This window comes from Amblyomma americanum, chromosome 1 (assembly GCF_052857255.1).
Source record: "Amblyomma americanum isolate KBUSLIRL-KWMA chromosome 1, ASM5285725v1, whole genome shotgun sequence".
Classification (NCBI taxonomy): domain Eukaryota; kingdom Metazoa; phylum Arthropoda; class Arachnida; order Ixodida; family Ixodidae; genus Amblyomma; species Amblyomma americanum.
In genome coordinates, this window is record NC_135497.1 from 514,886,616 (window position 1) to 514,906,019 (window position 19,404).

The 19,404-nt window shown below is 46.9% G+C and overlaps 1 protein-coding gene and 1 long non-coding RNA gene across 4 annotated transcripts; one reads left to right on the forward strand and one right to left on the reverse strand.

Annotated features, from left to right (window-relative positions):
• Positions 1 to 1,542: 1,542 nt before the first annotated feature.
• Positions 1,543 to 7,811, reverse strand: LOC144116202 (uncharacterized). 3 transcript variants are annotated; one of them, XM_077650927.1, is made up of 7 exons: positions 7,628 to 7,811; positions 7,288 to 7,462; positions 5,528 to 5,644; positions 3,561 to 3,614; positions 3,204 to 3,257; positions 2,874 to 2,942; positions 1,543 to 1,884 (listed from the first exon to the last, which is right to left on the reverse strand). In XM_077650927.1, the coding sequence occupies exons 1-7, from the start codon at positions 7,696 to 7,698 to the stop codon at positions 1,786 to 1,788; spliced, it is 639 nt and encodes a 212-aa protein (XP_077507053.1). In that variant the 5' UTR covers positions 7,699 to 7,811; the 3' UTR covers positions 1,543 to 1,785. The 3 variants fall into 3 exon arrangements, with proteins under 3 accessions (XP_077507053.1, XP_077507054.1, XP_077507055.1); XM_077650928.1 differs by having other exon boundaries at positions 5,528 to 5,641; positions 7,628 to 7,762; XM_077650929.1 differs by lacking the exon at positions 3,204 to 3,257 and having other exon boundaries at positions 7,628 to 7,762.
• Positions 7,812 to 8,209: 398 nt separating this feature from the next.
• On the forward strand, positions 8,210 to 16,082 carry LOC144116203 (uncharacterized). The gene is made up of 3 exons (XR_013311782.1): positions 8,210 to 8,444; positions 8,547 to 8,673; positions 9,596 to 16,082. It is a non-coding gene; the product is annotated as an uncharacterized LOC144116203 (long non-coding RNA).
• The last annotated feature ends 3,322 nt before the right edge of the window (positions 16,083 to 19,404 follow it).

Consider the following 19,404-nt stretch of genomic DNA (forward strand, 5'->3'; position numbering starts at 1 on the left):
CAAGGTTAGCCCTCTGTGTTCCAATTAGGCCATCAACTAGGAAGTACCCAAGGGGCAACTTCCATCGCCCATTAATAGCCACAGCCATTATAACGAATGCAGCCTTTGCTTGTCGCAAAGAGTCGCTGTCAATGCCACTGCCAAAGTCAACAAACCCTTCAAAGTTGCGTTTGTTCCACTGGGTGTTTTGCCGAATAGCCATTTCATCAACCATGAGGCTGCAAACTGTTCGGTGCCCCTTGCTTGCTGTTTCAGCACACTTCATTTTTAGTGCATTGAAAGCTTCTGTTGAAAGTCCTGCCTGGCCATCAACAGTCTCATACCATTTTCGCAGAGTTCTGGGATGTGGGAGGCACGTGTCAAAAACTTTCCTGACATACTGATAGGCTCGTGGGGAATAGAAATTTAAAGTTAAGGCAAAAGTTCTCAGTTCAGGGGAGTACTGCTTTGGAGTGCCAATTCCACCATGCTTTCCGACTTGTCTTTCAAGTAGGTGCTTATTTACTTTACCCAGGCCATCTAAAACAGACACTTGCTCTGTCAGGAGGATATTCTCCGTAGTTAAAGCTGACAGAACAGATTTTAGTTCCGCATTTTTCTTTTGCAGTCTCCGCCTTGTTTGCTGCAGCCTTTTTATGCTTTTTCTTCACTGAGCATGCATTGCAGAAAACCATGCAGCCCTTGCTCTCAAGTAAGCTTTTTCGGGTGTGTCCTCCTATGAAGAGAGATAGAAAATGCAATGCATCATTAGAACAATGCACACCCAAGCCTTGCATACCACAGTTACAACAGTGTGCACATATAAAACACAAAGCACTCTGAATGTTCCATTAAAAGAAGAATGAAGGAGCTCAGTTAATCTTCTAGTCCTACTTTAATATCAAAGTGTTTCACCTCTGATGGAAATGCTCAGCATGCCATCACTCACAACGCACAGAAAATTCACTTGATCATCTTTTTCTCGCACATTGTACCATAGCAACAGATCATTTGCCCTGTCACATATTTTACCAGCACCTCACCTCGCATCAAGCCGGTAATGCCTACAAGGGTAACCCGGTTTTTGTCCAGATGGAAAAGTACAAACATTCACCTGTAACCTTAGTGATGAAAGAATGCAATGATTTACCTTCCAGGATTGCCATGATAACAGAGTCTTTGTTATTTCAGTCAGGATCACTTTCTTATATGGATTCCTCACACTTTCAGTAACAAAATCTGATTTCTCAGATGACTAATTCGCACCTGCTGTTTATTTTTTCTTTGTGAATTTTCGTAAGAATATTTACTTGGCAATGATGTTTCTCGACTTGCACCTGAGTGCCGTACCTACGCTGCTTTTTTTGTTTTTGAAACAATTTTGTTCCGCTTTGAGTCCCCCCCATCTCCCCCTATGTAATGCCCCTGTGGACCCTTAGGGTACTTGAATAGATCAATAAATGAAGCTGTGACTCACCGATTCTCCTCTGGTAGATGGAGAGGTGTCCAAGAAGAAGATTCCATAATGTGCTCCTCAGCTTGATATGCAGGCCACTCACACACTTAAAAATTCATTGGTTTATTGATTCATCATTGCATACAATATACCATGCAGATCAGTTAGTAGATATTAGTAAAAATTGCCACGGCGAAATCAAGCTAAGTCCATTCACACAGTCTGGGTGCCTGCACATGCTGTGTTAAAGATTATGCTAATAATGCATGCTGTGGATGGGCCACTCACGCTATCAAATACGCTCTTGGCATATGCACAAGCATTTGACATTCATGGTGTTGAATTCTGCTTCAGAAATAGGCACATTTGACAGGTCCATTTACCATTGCTGGCCTCCTTCTTCGTGGCGTCCCAACAGAGGCTGGGGCGGTTGGCAAAGTCGGAAGTTCCTGCATAAGATAAACTGTTTAGTAATGCAGCCCACCTTAGAATGCCTGTTGCCCTGTTCTCCTCCGCCATGCATCAAGGCGTAAGAAGGAAAGCAGGACATGAGGCTAATCACAAAATTACTCGGCATGCCCACTACTGGGCCATGCAACAGCTTCAGTGCATATGTACTCAATGCCTTTCGATGTCGCTGCAAAAGAAAAACGCTCGCACATTGTTAAACTCATATCACCTAGCATGTTAAGGTAATGTTATATGTCTACACATTTTATTTTTATTATACACTCAAAGTGTTGCAGAAATAAAGCAGGGTTAATAGCACAACTGTGTAGAAGCGTGAATACATACAGCTTTAAAAATTATTGCATTAAATTTTGTGTCGTGCAATCTCCTTTTCTGAATGCCCACTGGAACTGACGTTAAAGAGGTTGGCATGTACCCATATAAGAAGTATTTCATGAAAACTTATACAAGGAACAACTGAAAAAGAAGAAAACATGACAGTACAAATTTTTCATGTAGCACGCATGCCAGTTTGCACCGAATACTTTCTACATAGCTGTCAATGACCTGGTCCAAAATCAGTAAAACCAGTTTGGAATGACGTGAGAAAATTTTGTAGGAAAGATATCACTGACCTGGTGGAGTATGTCTTGCACAGCCAAATTTTTCTTGATGCTGACAGATTATTTGTAGTGGAACTCTGACGAGATGACTATATTGATTTGTGTAACGAACATAAGCAATGAAGGCACATGAAAGAATATTGTGGCAGTTACTAATGTGCTTATGTGGTTCCACAAAAAGGTACCATCCTATATGAAGGATCTTTGCAGAACCTACTGCACTCTGCTACTGTCTCCGGTAAGCACGGGGCCTGACAAACAACTGCAGGTTCTACTGCACTTTACATTGCAGAATTGCAACGACATCCTACCTCATGCAGTGAATAAACCTGGATGGAAACCACACAGGACGATATGAAACTTACTGGTGTAAGTTGAAAGGCTTGAGATGGCCCTGGCTGAATGTCCAGCATTGTGGCCACATCCATAGATGCCTGTAAAAAAATTTTGTTCAGGAGAAATGTGTGTGTACCGAGACATAACAAGCGTTCAGTTTTAAGCACCTAGAGAAAAGTGGAGAAGCATGATATGACTGGTGTGCTGAGGTGGCTTGGTCAAAACTTCCTCTGAGCCTGCGCCAGGAAGCTTTCTTTTACATAAAAATTCACCCGTTTCGTGACTCGTGCTGCGAGATAAACTCCGACACTGTCAATCTTCTAGCAGTTGCTGTCACAAAATGGTATATCGTAACATACCTGTTGTGATGGGCCTGGTAAAGTTTCCTGGCTTTCAGTGACATCTATAGGTGCCTGTGAAAAAAAATTTTATTCTTGAGAGATATGCTTCTACCAAAGCATAAGATGTATTCAGTTCTAAGCAACTACTGAAAAATAGAAAAGCATCACACTGCTAGGCTGTGTTTTCAGTTCTGTCAAAATGATTATAAAAAATGACTAATGTGTTGAGGCGATTCAGAGAAAACTTCCTCTGCGCCAGTGCCAGGATGCATTCTGTTACAGAAATCTGTTTTTGGTCGCTCGTGCTGCGACATAAACGCAGACACTGTTGTTCTTCGAATTGATGCAGTCACAAAATGGCATATTGTAAAATACCTGTTGTGATGGGCCTGCCAAAGTCTCCTGGCTTTCAGCGACATCCATAGGTGCCTGTAAAAAAATTTTATTCTGGAGGAATGTCATCATCGTCATCATCAGCCTGACTACGCCCACTGAAGGGTGAAGGCCTCTCCCATGTCTCCAATTAACCCTGTCCTTTGCCAGCTGCGGCCACCGCATTCCCGCAAACTCCTCAAGCTCACCCGCCCACCTAACTTCCTGCCGCCCCCTGCTACGCTTGCCTTCTCTTGGAATCCACTCTGTTACCCTTAAGGACCAGCGGTTATCTTGCCTTTGCATTACGTGCCCTGCCCAAGCCCGCTTCTTCCTCTTGATTTCAACTAGGATGTCATTAACCCACGTTTGTTCCCTCATCCACTCTGCCTACTTCTGGTTTCTTAACGTTACACCTGTCATTTTCCTATCCATAGCTCACTGTGTTGTCCTTAACTTAAGCTGAACCCTCTTTATTAGCCTCCACATTTCTGCCCCATAGATGAGTACCGGTAAGATACAGCTGTCGTCGACTTTTCTCTTGAGGGATAATGGTAAACTGCCATTCATGATCTGGGAGAACCTGCCATATGCGCTCCACCCATTCTTATTCTTCTAGTTATTTCCCTTTCATGATCTGTATTAGCGGTCACTACCTGCCCTAAGTAGGCATATTCTCTTACTACTTCCAGCACCTCGCTACCAATTGCGAACTGCTGTTTCTACTTTGGTTTTCTGCATATTATTTTTTAGCCCCACCATTCTGCTCTGCCTGTCTAACTCATTGATCATGCTTTGCAGTTCTTCTCCTGAGTGGCTTAGCAAGGCAATGTCATCAGCGAATCGCAAATTACTCAGGTATTCTCCATTAACTCTTATCCCCAAATGTTCCCATTTCAGGCCGCGGAATACCTCCTGTAAACAGGCAGTGAATAGCATTGGTGAGATCGTGTCTCCCTGCCTGACACCCTTCCTTATTGGAATTTTATGGCTGACTATATGGAGGACAATGGTAGGCGTGCAATCGTTATAAATATCTTCCAATATTTTCACATAACACTCTTCCACACGCTGATTCTGCAGTGCCTGCATGACAGTTGAGGTTTCCACTGAGCTAAATGCTTTCTCGTAATCAATGAAGGCTATATATAGGGGTCGGTTATAATCTGTGCATTCCTCTATCACTCACTGATAGCGTGAACATGATCTATTGTTGAGTATCTTTTACGAAAGCCTGCCTAATTATTTGGTTGATTAAAGCCTAAAGGTTGTCCTGACTGTTAGCGATTACCTTAGCAAATACTTAGTAGGCAATGAACAGTAAGCTGATCGGTCTGTAATTCTTCAAGTCCTTGACGTCTCCTTTATAAAGATAATGTTAGCATTCTTCCAAGCTCCTGGTACTCTCAAGGTCACAAGGCATTGCATATATAGGATGGCTAGTTCTACTAGCAGAATCTCCCCTCCCTCCTTCAACAAATCTGCTGTTACCTGATCCTCACCAGCTGCTTTCCCGCTTTTCATTCCTACTAAGGCTTCCGTTACTTCCTCTTCTCTTACTGCTACGGGATGTCCCATTGCTGTGCGCTGCGGCTTCTCTCATTAACGTTCTGATTGCATTGGCTACTGCATAGATTTGTGTCTCTTTGGCTATTTGATATCTTATCCATATTGCTAATGATATTGCCCTCTTTGTCTGTTAACGCATACATCATGTACCAAGCATACAAGGTGTTCAGCTTTAAGCAGCTAGTGAAAGATGGAGGTGGAGCATCACACTTTAAGACTGTTTTGAGTGCTGTCTGAAGGGTTAAGAAATATGATGACTAGTGTGTCATGGGATTCGGATAAATCTTCTGGTGAGCCCGTGCCAGGAAGCAGTGTTTGTAGCTCCTACTCCAACATATACACAGCCACTGTGATGCTTTGAATAGCTGTAGTAGTCACAAAACAGCGCTTTTTGAAAATACCTGTTGCAGTGGAGACGCTGGAGATGTGTGACTTTGTGTTAGTGCTTGCTGGGCGCCATGCTGAGCAGTGGCAGCAACAGCTGTGCCATCGCCTGGCTGCTGTGAAAGGGGTTCCTGCTGTAAATGAATAATGATGTGCATCACATGCTCGCACTGGAACGCCAGCCTTAGCTAAAAATATGCATGTAATTCATCAGACAGATGTACCAATCTGAGACTGTCAATATGGAACACAGCCAGTGGGCGAGAGTGCACCCTTTTCTTAAGAAAGCAACAGCAGAGAAATGCATTGTTAGTACAGCAGGTCTACCATATTTTTGAGAAGGGAGAGTGGGGTGTCTCTCCTCAGGCTCACCCAGCTATACCCCATGAGGTGTGTACGGTATGTGTATGAGGAATTATATATGCAGAACTGCCGTATTTGTATAATAAGGGAGCTAATTATACTCATTGGCATCCACCCAAGCGCAGCTATGCGGCTAAAGGAAAGCTATAAATTGTTTCCACAGAAACTTCGCAAAAGAAAACGGGATTCCCCTAAACATTTGGCCAAGCTTTCTGCCTGTGTTTTGTCTTTTTTTCTTTGTCTCATGCTTCCCTTTTTCCTTATGTGTATGACATTTACCGTATTTACTCGCGTAATTTGCGCCCGCACATAGATTGTGCACCCCAAAAAGTTTCAACCTTTTAACCCGATAAAAAAAAAAACTACTCGCACATTTTGCGCACTATGCTGAGCCAGACCACCAGCATGTACGCGGGTGCGAACTGTGCCGTTTACCCGGCTTGCTCGCGCTGGCGGTCGCTGTCCCGGACGAACAGTTGCGCGCGCGCCCGAATCCAAAACTCTACCGTGCCGTTTGCTATACGGTTTGCCGCTAGTCAGTCGGGCCACACGCAAGGGCCCCGTTTTATTGCCCGTTATCTCCTCCCACGGCTGACTTCGCGATTGAATCTTTGCGCGTTTATTGCTTTGAGCTAAGCACGTGCCGTCATGTCATGCCACCCCGCGGGGAGCTATAGCGTGGGAAAGGGGGGGGGGGGGGGGACGTGTCAACCTTGTTGCCACGGGGAGAGGGGTGCCAACCTTTTTTTTTTAGGACGTGTTCGGATAACTCGCTTGCGCGTAAATTGCGCACCCTCTTTATGGGGCCCTAATTAAAGAAAAAACGTGCGCAAATCACGCGAGCAAATACGTACGGTGCTCTATGCCTTATGGAACTTGTTTGTGATTTCCTTTGTAAACGAACTATAGTTTTAAGGAATTACAGTGCTCTCTCAGTGACACTTCCCAGGTGCTATGGCCGAGATGACAACAAAAAATGCACTGCCTACTGCTAGGCGCAAACATTTGCACACTACAAGTAATATAAATTAAATAGAAATGATGCCCCAAGGAAAACTGGTGTGCTCGATGCTCTCTCTTTTTTTTTCTTCTAATGATGGAGTGCGTAAGCTAATAAATAAATAAATTATCATGTACAGTAAGCAGAATTTCACCAGAGCCATATATAAACCGCAGCCAGTTTAGGAGTATAATGACACAATTACTTTTTATCAGTGCGGGAGTACTGTATCCGCGCTACTCGATCATAACGTCTAGCTAAAGCCATTTATTCACAAATCGTTCTATTTCTTTCACGAACACCTAAAACATCATATTGAACGCATGCTTATGCAGTCAAGTTATAATAAAGCACCTTCTCAATAAGAGCATTTCTTTCCAATCTCTTGAGAATGTATAGAAGGTGGTTCCTCACCTGAAGGGGGACGGCATCCGCACGTATACGAACTACGAGCGGCGACATCCGATCGAAGTGCTCGGGCAGGAAATGTTTTGAACATACGCAGGTCCATTTTGCTGGCTCCCAGTCTCTTTGGCCTGGTCTAACGGCCTCAGTCCACTGCCTCCTTCGCTCTGGATCTTTCGGAAACCTGTTTGAAAACAATACTATTCACTGCACTCGGACAAAGAGCCACCAATAAGGCCGGGGCGGTACGAATACCACGTTCACGCCGTGTCGTGCGTTATGTTTGCGAGCATGCATTTTACTCATTACGCAGTCAAATAAATACGAAAACAAAATGCAGTATACTTACGTGTGGAAAGTGACGCCCGGTTCTTGTCCTGGCGTGCGCGACCGACACCCAGGAACGCAGCAGCTGGGCATCGCAGCGTCTTTGTTGTCAATGGGAGCAGAAGTCTCACTTTCCGCCGTGTCTGACAGCTGCCGACAGCCTGGTGCGGCGCGAAATCGTCTGCTCGCGCCGCTCGCGTTGATCTTCGCGGCGCTCGCATGCCATTGGCTGAGAAAACGGCCAAGTGTCATGGCGGAGCACTCGCTTCCGGCTTCAAAAAATGTGACGTACAGCCTCTCCTCTTTTCCTTCTTTCCTCCATGTGCGGCTTGGATAGCGAGGGCCTCTCCTATGGTTTCCTTCCTCCGTGTCCTCCATGGTTTCGAGGCTCGCGCTGTGCCCATAGTCACGTGCGTCAGCTAAGTCAGCATTGTTGATCGCCACCTTTTCCAAAGGTGCATAAATAAAAATGCACAAAATAAGCAAATAAAAACGTTATTCAAATATAAAGCATAAAGCATTTTTTTTTTGTTTTTAGTCGTAAACACGGCAAGTAGTGAGCGCCTTCTCGTCACCATCTCGAGTCAGGCCAGAGGTCAAACGGGGCCAAACGGATGCACGTGTAGGTACCATGTCAGCGTGGTATTGGTGGTATGCTTTCGCGGAGTTTGCGTGGATGCATTGAATTCAGGGTGCATTGAAGTGGTGTTTCCGTGTCACTGGTGTTCGCTAGTGTATTAATTCCAGCCTTACACGTAATGTCTGGCTCCCCCCAAAATTAATCAGTTTCTTCATACCGGCTCCTAAGCGTACATACCTAAGAAGAGGAGAATCTCGAGGTAGGATATCTTACAGTGCTTAGTACTTCATCCCGACTTCCATTTGTGTCAATGCATCTGTTCAATCACACTTTTTGATTCGCTTTTCCCGGTCGCGACCAGACGGCGCTTCTGCAGAAATCAGCCCAGCCCGTGCCGACAGCACGAACGCCGTCGATGTTCAGCCAATCGGCGATGACTCTACCTATCATTCTGAGCTGTCCCTACCATCCGTCAGACTTCTTCACGGGTATGCATTTTCAGTGTTTCCAACCAAAACAAAAGTCGCCTATCTGCTATGCTAATGATAATACCTTGTTATACAGTATTGTGCGTTTATCGCTGACACTTTCAAAAATTTCCCCGCCTCAACCGCTGGCTCGTTTGCGGTGAAACTGCACACAGAGCTTGCGTATTATGGTAACTTTTGTATCGTAGCAAGTTTGACAACGGTACTTACTTACTTGAGCCGTGCATGATGCGAAAACATAATCGTCTACGTAGAGATCGGCAACCAAAACCCGCAGACGACGCTTTTTCGCTGAAGGGCGGCAGTGGCGCCATCTGTTTGCGGTAGCGCAAAGTGTGGGCCGTCGAGGAGAGCGTTGAAAAGAGCGCGGGCCGTTTGAATATGCCGTTCCTGTCGTTTCGTTTGCTTCTACTGAAGCGCTTACAACATTTTCGACTAATTAAGCGGAAAAATATCAGAACAAATGATTTAACGAGGTTTTACCTTTTAAAGAATATTGTTTGCAATGCTCGCCTCGGGGGCTTTGTCGTGACGGTTTCCACTGCCCAAAACAGATGGCGCCACTGTCGGTTCTCAGCGAAAAAGCGTCGTCTGCGGGTTTTGGCTCGCCGATCTCTCGTAGACGCTTACGTTTTCGCATCATGTGCGCCTGAACTAAGTAAGTAGCATTGTCAAACTTGCTACGATACAAAAGTTACCATAATACGCAAGCTCTGTGTGCAGTTTCACCGCAAACGAGCCAGCGGTTGAGGCGGGGAAATTTTTGAAAGTGTCAGCGATAAAAACGCACAATACTGTACATTGACTCGGGAAAATGTTGAGGAAACTTGATTTCGCATGTATTAAAAACCATTCACTGAAAATTGGAGGAGCCCGATGTGGAAAGCAAAATGTGACCATACGTCTTTGATTTCATTTATAGAAGCTCCAGCACCGGGTCCTTCACGTCGAACAGCAGGAGGAACCAACTTTGATGAAACAAGCAATGTGCATTCGCTTGCCTTCACGAATTCAAGAAACAGATCGAGGGAGGATGAGTCAGCGCTGTACGACTGTCGGTCTCTTCCAACCGAAACTTACAGGTTCCCCAGAAACCGAGGCGGTAGATCGTGCCAACGTGATTGGTTTTTGCGATTGCCTTGGCTTTTTTATGAAAGCAAGAGCGACGTAGTCTTGTGTCACGAGTGCCGTCGACATTTCGATGAAAGAGGGGACGGTGCTGGAAGTATGGAACCAGCTTTCGTTAAGGTTCGTTTTAACAATTGAAAAAAAAAGCTATCGAGTAGTTCCAGTCGCATGGAAAGAGCAAATTTCAGTTGGCCTCCGTGAGCCGAAACTTGTCATGCCAGGCAGGCATCCCTGTTTTGCGTCTCCTTTCGCAGCAATACAATAAACAGCGGGAGGAGGCCAGGGCAGCACTTCGTGTCATAGTTTGCTCTGTGCGCTACCGCTGCCGCACAGGTCAAGCTCTTCGAGGACGAGATAAATGTGATGGAAATTTGCTCGACGAGAGGTCGGAGGATGTCCCGGAGGACACCCTAGCCGAGTTGGTAGGCCAGCTTTCTAACTTTTGTAAGCTAGTGGAAAACCACTCAGAAGGTGACCATTGCGGTCACCAGTAACATTAAAACATGGTTGAATGAGACTGGCCCGCGCCTTGGCCGCAGGCCTAGCCCACTAAAGGACGTCAGCCGCCCACCAAAATTTACCAGGAGTATTGACCTGAGCGAAATTGCCGAAGATTCCGTGCAGTCCATCCCAGTTCAGGGCCTGGGAGTCGTAGGTGCGGAGTCTAGCCCAGCTCAACCCCAAATTCAACATGGCAGTGGGAACTAGGCCCACCCGCCCCCAAAACATCAGGCTTTCTCCGTCGTGCAATGGAACTGCCGCGGTTTCAAAAACCATAAAAAACGAGCCCACTTAAGATTATATCTCGACACTTTTGAGCATCCGTTAGCATTAGTCGCACTCCAGGAACCTGGGGCGGCGGTGAAGCTGTCAGGTTACAACACTTTCCAACGGGACCCGTCCACCTGTCTTGTCCACAAAGGCTTTACCGCGCAGGAGGTCGATCTCCAACTAAATCTATCCTATTCGTACGTGATGGTGACACTCCTCCCCCTGCGTCGTACTGACCCACCCATCCACATATTAAAATCTTAAATACATACCGCCCCTAAACTTAAGAACATTAAGTTCTCGGACATCTTTTGTAAAGCACTAATGATAGCAGGTCGCAACCCCCTTCTGATTGTGGGTGATTTCAACACCCCCAGTCGGTTGTGGGGCTATCGCAAGGAAGTGTCGCGTGGCAGAAAGCTTGCGGAACTAATCTCCACGCTGGGAATTACTCTTCATACTGAGCCTGTCTAACCAACACGTGTGGGTAACTCTGTAACTCGAGACACCTGTCCCGATCCCACCCTCACCCGCAACATAAGAAACGCAGACTGGGTCAACACCGAGGACACCCTTGGCAGTGACCACTGCATTATCAACACTATCATTTACACTCACCCCTTACACCGCTCCATAGCGCAGGCCCACCTGCCAGACTGGACGGCTTTTCGGCAATCCCTTCCCCCGTACAGTCTGCTCCAAAACGACTATTCTTCCTGGGCCCACACCCTCCTCCGAACGCTACACAAACACGAGAAGCAAGTACAACTCACAGATAAGATGACGGATGTGGACAACCATCTCCTTCATCTTTGGGAAGCGCGGCGCAGCCTCACTAAGAGGTGGCGCCGTCAAAAACATAACCGGAAACTCCGCTTGCGGATTCACGACCTCACCCAGAAGGCGGCTGAGTATGCTGCCCAGCTCGCCGATTCCAACTTGTTAGATCGCTGTAACTCTGTTGCTAGACAACACTTGGAAGCTATTCCGCAGACTCATAGATCCAACTCAGACCCGGGCAGAAACACAGAAACATCTGCAACAAGCAGTTCATAATTTCAAAGGTAATACGGACCAACTTGCACAGACTTTACAGGATCAGTATCTGTGTCTAGTGCAAGACCCCTGTGGGCAGGAATATCTCTATGCAGGCAGAGATAATCTGGATCGTCCATTACAGCTCCACGATCTGTGGGCGGCTCTTACTAAAATGAGATGGGGTGCCGCGCCGGCAGGGACAAGGTTACGGTCAAGCTTTTGGCCAACCTTCCTGAGCCGGCGTATGAGGCCCTGCTAGAATACATCAACGCAATATGGAAAAACGACACACCCCTTCCCCTAGGATGGAAAACGGCTCTTGTCACCTTCATCCCAAAGGCAGGCAAGGCCATCAATACCGATCATCTCCGACCTATATCTTTAACGTCTTGTGTGGGCAAGCTTATGGAGGCCATGGTTCGAGATCGCCTCTCTCAATATCTGGAGGCCCGTAACACTTTCGCAGACACGATGTTTAGATTCCGGCCTCACAAGTCAGCACAAGACATTTTGCTTCAACTCAGCCAGTAAGTACTCACGCTTGTCGAGCACCCTCACAATGACAAGGTGGTTCTCGCCTTGGATTTGAAGCGTGCCTTCGAAAACGTGAAACACAGCGTCATTCTCTCTCACCTCAGCGAGACACACTGTGGACACAACACTTTTTATTACATTAAACATTTCCTAATGGACCGCGAAGCCATTATCTTCATTCAGGACAAGGAGCACGGTCCTTACACTATGGGTACACGGTGCACACCACAAGGCGCAGTGCTGTCCCCACTACTCTTTAATCTCGCAATGCTCCATCTTCCTGCCCAACTGACTGATGTTGAAGGTGTACAGCATGCGCTGTATGCCGACGACATCACCATCTGGGCAACAGAGGGCAACAATGGTCAACTGGAGGACCGTCTGCAAGCAGCGGCGGGCGTAGTGGAACGCTATGCTACGTACTGTGGTCTCCAGTGCTCTCCTCAAATATCAGAATTCGTACGTCTTCGCCCCTCGCAGAGATGCAAAACCCCAATACATGCAAAAGATCTCTCTCTGGCTAGCGGGCCTATACACGAAGCCACTGAGATTAGAGTCCTCGGACTATATTTATTCACCAGAACCGTCGCGCTGACACAACCAAAGCCAAGCTTCGCAAGGTTGGCGATCAAGTGGGCCGCATGTTCCGCCGCGTCTCCAACAAGCGTGGGGGCCTCAGAAGTAGGGATGCAATGCGATTCGCCCATGCTTCTGTGACGAGTCGAATTCTATATTCGACTCCATACCTGCACTTGCGCAAGCATGACGAAGACATCTTGGAGGTTTCTCTCTGCAAGATGATCAAAAGGGCTCTCGACCTCCCGATCTCTACCTCCAATGCGAGGCTCCTTGCACTGGGGCTGGTGAACACCTATCGGGAGCTGCGCGAAGCGCACCTCACTAATCAATACGCGCGTCTTGCCCAGACCGTGTCCGGTCGTCGCCTCCTGGGCCGGCTACATATACAACATGACCATCACATTGAGGAAAAGGTACGAGTGCCAGAACTATGGAGAGGCGCCCTCCGTGTTCGACCCCTTCCTACCAAAATGGACAGAAAGAACTACAATGGACGGCGTCATGCGCGGGCGAATGCACTGCACCGCCATTATGGCTCCAAACACAGCGTTTTCTATGTAGACGTTGCGGGCCCACATCATTCCAGGGGAGGATGGTACACGGCCGCAGTCGTTCACAAGGGAAGACAGGTGAACGGCCTCAATTTTAAGGCACTTAGCACAACCCACGCGGAAGAGGTAGCAATCGCCCTAGCCGCCTCCCACGCTCGATCTAAATTCATCATATCGAACTCGCGAGGAGCTTGCCAAAATTATGAACTGTGCTGGATAACGCCAACAGCGCAACGAATACTTCGGAGAGCAGCTCGGGATCAGGACCCCACGATCCGGTTTCTCATTTGGACTCCAGGCCACCAGGGCCTACCAGGGAATGAGGCCGCCAACTCGGTCGCCCGCGCACTCACTAACCGGGCCCCCGACGTAGACCCTACCGATCTGGACCAGGACTCCTGTCATCTGTTAACTTTCAAAGATATCTCCGCTTATTACCGGGACTCGCACCGTCAGTACCCGGCTCCTCTCACGGGGCTAGGGAAAGCGATCAAGAGAATACTGCTTAGACTTTTTACTAACACTTTACTGTGCCCGGCAGCTGTGCTCAAACATTAGACGCTTCTTTCTCTGGCCTCTGCTCTTTCTGTGGGGAGGTGGCTGACGCGTTCCACATGGTCTGGGCATGTCAACACAGTCCTTCTCTTCCGCCCCTAACCACTTCCCCTACCCAAGAGGACTGGGAGGCGGCCCTTCTCAGCTGCCTGGACCTACCGGCCCTACAAGCCCTAGTTCAGCGAGCTCGAGTGGCGGCCCAGACCAATGGGGTCCCTGAATAAGGGACTCCACCTAGTACTTTAAGGGGAGCGGCCCACTAGGGATTGCTCCCCATGCGACCTCTCTGCAATTTTCAAATGAATGCTTTCACCACCACCACCACCTCTGCCGCACAGGTCAAGCTCTTCGAGGACTAGGTAAATGTGATGGAAATTTGCTCGATTTGCTCGACGAGAGGTCGGAGGATGTCCCGGTCCTTAAGACGTGGATGACTATGAGAAATAAATGGGTGAGCGGTGACATGCAGAATGAGCTTCTAGAGATTATGGCCCATAGTGTGCGACGAGAAATTATAGAGGACGTGAAGTCTAGTCCATTTTTTGGTATCATTGCTGATGGAACAACCGATGTAAATGGTGACGAGCAGTTCACCTTTTGCGTGCGGTGGGTGCAGAACGAGAATATCGAAGTTCGGGAATAGTATCTCGGCCTGTATAACACGTCTGACAGTAGAGCTGAGACCCTATACTCGGCCATCAAGGACATGATTTTGCGCCTCGGCCTGGACTTTCACTGTTTACGAGATCACTGCTTTGATGAGGCGGCGAATATGTCCGGTCGTTTTACGGGTGTGCACGAAAGACAGTGATTGTGAGCTACGGTCATTGTATGTCCATTGCAGTAATCAGTTTAGATGTGGTACTGCAAGAGGATAGCAGGAGTTTCGACATAATTGGAGACGCTCTTACTTTTGTTATGGATGTTTCCAACGCAGTCCTCGACTCCAAGAAGCGCAAAAGTGTTTATGCTAACATAGTGCTTCTTACAGGACGCGAGTCAGCTGTGGAGAGTAGATCAAGGCCAAATATCTTACTGCCGCTTTGCCCGACGCGATGGACTGTTAAGAGTCAAGTCGATGCAAAGATTCGTTGAGAATTACGCCAGAATCTAAGAGACACTCAAGGAGCTCTTGCAGACACCAGGTTAAGTGACCGAAAGCAGCAAAGCTATTTTTACAGGTTACGATCGGCTTTTGCAGAAATTTGAAACCTTGTTCGGTATCCACATTTCCGTAGCTTTCTTTGGGCCGTGTGAAGAATTAGCAAGGGCTCTCCAGAGCTCAACATAATGCGCCGCAGCTGCAAAAAAGCAGGTGCAGCAGAGGCTCTCTGGTGCAGCAGGTACAGCAGAGGCTCTCTGCGAGGCGATCTCCCAGTTGCGCTCTGAAACTGCGTTTGAGAAGCTGCGGCATCACAAGAGCACAACAGCAGCGCGCCTAGGCCTGAAGGAACCTCGTATGTCAAGGCCGACAAAACTTCCTTCGAGTTATGAGACGACTGATAGACCTGTCCAGCCAGTTGCACTTGACGTTGCGCAAGGAGTATTTCGCTACCGCCGACCGAATCATAAGTGAAATAAAACAGCGTTTTGAGCATCCGGGCATGCAACAGCTCGTAAAACTAGAAGGAATCTTAACCAGCGCCGCTGGAGGTAGTCGGTATACAGCAGATGAACTAGAGGCGGCTTTGGGGGTGCATGCAGTTGATTTTGACTTCTGCAGACTCTCGGCGCAGTTTATGCTATTATCAACTCTTCTAAATGGTGCTGATTCTACCACAACTGGACATTTTGGAGATCCTACAAAGGGAATCGCAAAACATTCGTGATTTGATGGATAAGCTTCTGTTTTCCATACCAGCGTCTGTCGCTTCTGGGCAACGCTCTTTTAGTGCTCTGCGCAGTAACAAAACGCATTTGCGCAACCGAACGACTCAAAAGAGGTTATCGCATCTTTTGATTTTGCATATACGGAAAGGAAGAACGGCGCTCCTAAGTTTAGACGACGTCATCGGGGAGTTTGTGAGCAGAACAGCGGAGCGAGCAGCAACCTTTAATCCCGCCTAAGCACCTAGAAAGAGCAGCACTGTCCGAAATGTCTGCTGCTTGCGTGCATTATTGGTAACTGTATACTTGTACTGTAGCGCGTTTGCTTGTATTGTGGTATTTAAACTGTTTTATGTTATGGTTTTGTTCACGCGCGAATGCCTAAATATGTAAATTTCTCAAATGTCAATAAATATGTGTGCACTGAAAATTCATTTTGTAACTTTTTCGTTAATGCTTGTATAATATGCACCATCTAGCGATCAAATAAGAAACACTGGATAAGGAAACAAATTTTTTCATGCAGTTAATTCTTCTCTCTCGAGCCAAACGGATTGTAATATCTGAAAAATCTAGGTACATAAACAAAAAAACAAGTAAAAAAAACTTGTTCGAGCCCCCCCCCCCGCCCCCCCCCCCGAAATATACTTCCGGCGTCCGTGACGCCAGTCGTAGAGCCGACGTGAAAGAAGTGTAAAACAAACAAGGAAAGGAGAAGCCAAGGCAGTCATCCTTGGCGAGCGGTTCTCGTGTGCCCTGTCTTGTGTTTTTTCGTGCAATTTTAACATCTGTGAAGATTTACACAAACTAGAATTTGTTTTTATAGCAGAAAGACATTACACGAAGAAACGAACTTGGCGGTACAGAGCGCTAACTATGAACGCGATTTTTATTGGCAGACCGCTTCGTTTTATACAGCAGCTGCTCGTATCAACAAAGTGAAAGAAAAGAATTCACTCCATTCCTCCTCGAGGGATGACAGAATCTCAGTTGACCTCATATGTCCGTGTGTGAATTTTTTTCTTTCACTTTGCTGATATGAGTAGCTGCTGTATAAAAACAAGAGATCTGTCAATAGAACCCGAGTTGTTAGTTAGAGCTCTGTTTTGTCAAGTTCGTTTCTTCCTGTGCTGTCTATCTGCGCTAGAAACAAATTCGAGTAATGCACCAGCTAGCCTGCAAACTCGTTCTCGCAAGTTACAAGAACTAGCCCCACAACAAGCCTAACTCGTCCTATGCAATGATTGGGGAGCAATTAAGAATACTTTGCAGAACGCTGAGGGCCTACGACTAAAGCTAGCGGCGTTGCGATCTCTCGATCGGCAGGGTCGATATGCACGCGAGGTCAAAATAATAATTTTCTGTGAATGAACACGTTGATCGGGTAATTTTCAGCAAAAACTAAACAAAAAGATTTCCGTGACGAATTTATATATTCACATACAGATGCACTAAAACAGGCAAAAAAAATGCACTTGCCTGAGGTGCAGTGATGTGCGCCGCACTGCAGTTTCTAAAGAACAATGAAATGAAAAACCTGCGCGAATTCTTCATTAGCGTAAGTTCTCAGTCAATCGTGACTGCTTAAATTTTTCCACCTGCTGCATTCGAACTCAGTGCGCCAACGCCTATGCACATCATCACCACTTTGAAGGCGCCTTGACGTACAGCGACTATAGGCGGCTTGATGCTGTAGTGCTTGTCCATAAACTGACCCTATTCTGTTCGCTTTTGTCCTGTTTCTGTTGTGGTGATTGGAAAGTGATGCTTTTCGTTGTTTGATTAAAAGGCGTGGTTCTGCATGCGCCAAAAAGAAAGAGGAGAGGGAAGGGGGGTGTCAGGATAATTCATCTCGCACCATTTTAAAAGTTCACTGTTTCCTTAATTCACACTTGATTAGAAAGTGTCTGTGTCATGCTGCCGTTATTGTATTGTTCTAGTGGCACTGCCCACTATTTTTTGCATTCTATGTTCAATGTGCTCGCACTGTATACTATGTGCTTTTGCTGCGGTATTTGACAATGCAACTCAGTTGCGACAAGTTTGGCATTCGAGCTTTTATTCTAGTTTTTTACTATTGTTTGCGGTCGTGATTATGAACACTTTATGATGTGTATATTGCGTTTGTGTATTAAAACCCGACCTGTGACGTTATTACAACTAGCAATATCAATAAAAAGCGAGTAAAAAAAAAAGCATGCACATGCTCTTTCATCAGCATAACATATGGATCTGACCGCTAGTATGTGAACAGCATGAGCTATTCATATATAGCTTTTTTTTTCGGCAAAGCCGAGGCCTATAGTGGCGAAACAATATTGATTAACACCAAACGCCATAAGGAAAATCTGGCTGGATCTTTTTTTCAGTTTTCCTGCAGTCTAGATTGCGTGCTTTACGCTAGGATTTACACCAGATCATCTGCTCATGTATAGGATCTCGCCAAGCTAAGTCTCGGAAGCTTTCTTCCTTAGTGGATGATCAAGAAAAGTTGTTTGTCTGGCAGTGTGTGCCTCGTGTGCTATGCTGTAACAAGCACTACAACCTCCGTATACGGCCTGAATAAGATCTACAGCACCACTAATTGAGCTTCCTGTTCCTAGACGAAAGTATGGACGAAAACTGACAACTACTTGGGCAGACTCTCATCTGTCCTTTCCGCTCCAGAGCCCAGATGGCATTTCTAAAAAAAAAATCCCCGCTTTCGACAAAACTTATACTTGAAAGCTTCGCCAGTTTCACTGGTAAATAAGCAAAAAATTGATGCCTCCTAACCGGTGCGTTTGAGGTTAGATCAAGGACACGCACATTTACCTCTCGAGAAAAGAAAAAAAATATCTTTGCAGGTATTACACGATGAAAATTGCATGTGACGTACGCTGGGTGGAGGCTTCATACTCACCGATACTTCACAGAAACTAATCAAGCGGGTGGGAGCACGCAATCATGGGCTGTCTGAACGCGAGACCCTCAATATGACAAATGCATTAATCATCAGCCGCATTACATACCACCTCCCATACCACATACTCACTCAGCGCCAAACACAACAGGCAGACATCCTAATACGCACGGCTGTCACCTCCGCCCTGCGCCTTCCACGGATGGTTAGCACGAAACGCCTCCTGGCCACTGGTACCCGCAATACCGTGATCGAATTAATAGAGGCTCAACGCACCAACCAATTAGTCTGCCTGAGTCGCACGGAAACAGGACAATGCCTACTGCGACAGCTCCGTCTCAATCCACCCATTCCCACCCCAACAAGTCCTACACCTTACATGATTTCTCTGCACCCGCAGAATCACATATATCAGAAGCCCCTACCGCGCAATATGAGCGCTAGCCTCCATCAGCGTAGGCGGCATGCTCGAGCGAGCTATTACTCTAAAACATACAGCAACCGCTCCGATATCCCTTATGTCGACGTGGCAGAAAATTCTAAAGTAGGATTCTTCACGGCAGTCGCAGCCTATGAAGACGGCACTGTGGGGGCCGCCGCCACTATCCGAACTAATTCACCTGCAGAGGCGGAAGGAGCCGCCATCGCACTTGCGCTGGCCCACTCCACCATCGATAAAAACATAACCGAAATTTGCAGATTCCCAGGCCGCATACCGCCACTACCTAAACGTCGTGGCGACGCCGGCCACACACCGTATTCTTGCCACAGCCACCTCTCTCGACCGAACGGTTACTCTGTCGTGGATCCCTGGGCATGCTTCGATCCAAGGTAATGAGCGCGTTC

Bases quoted from the DNA above. Each gene is read 5' to 3' on its own strand.
- LOC144116202 (XM_077650927.1), bottom strand. From the start codon at position 7,698: ATGCCCAGCTGCTGCGTTCCTGGGTGTCGGTCGCGCACGCCAGGACAA. The intron at 5,645-7,287 runs GTGAGGAACCAC...ATTCATTTACAG, and splicing joins CGGATGCCGTCCCCCTTCAG to CAGGAACCCCTTTCACAGCA. The intron at 3,258-3,560 runs GTATTTTACAAT...TTTTTTTCACAG, and splicing joins TGGCAGGCCCATCACAACAG to GCACCTATAGATGTCACTGA.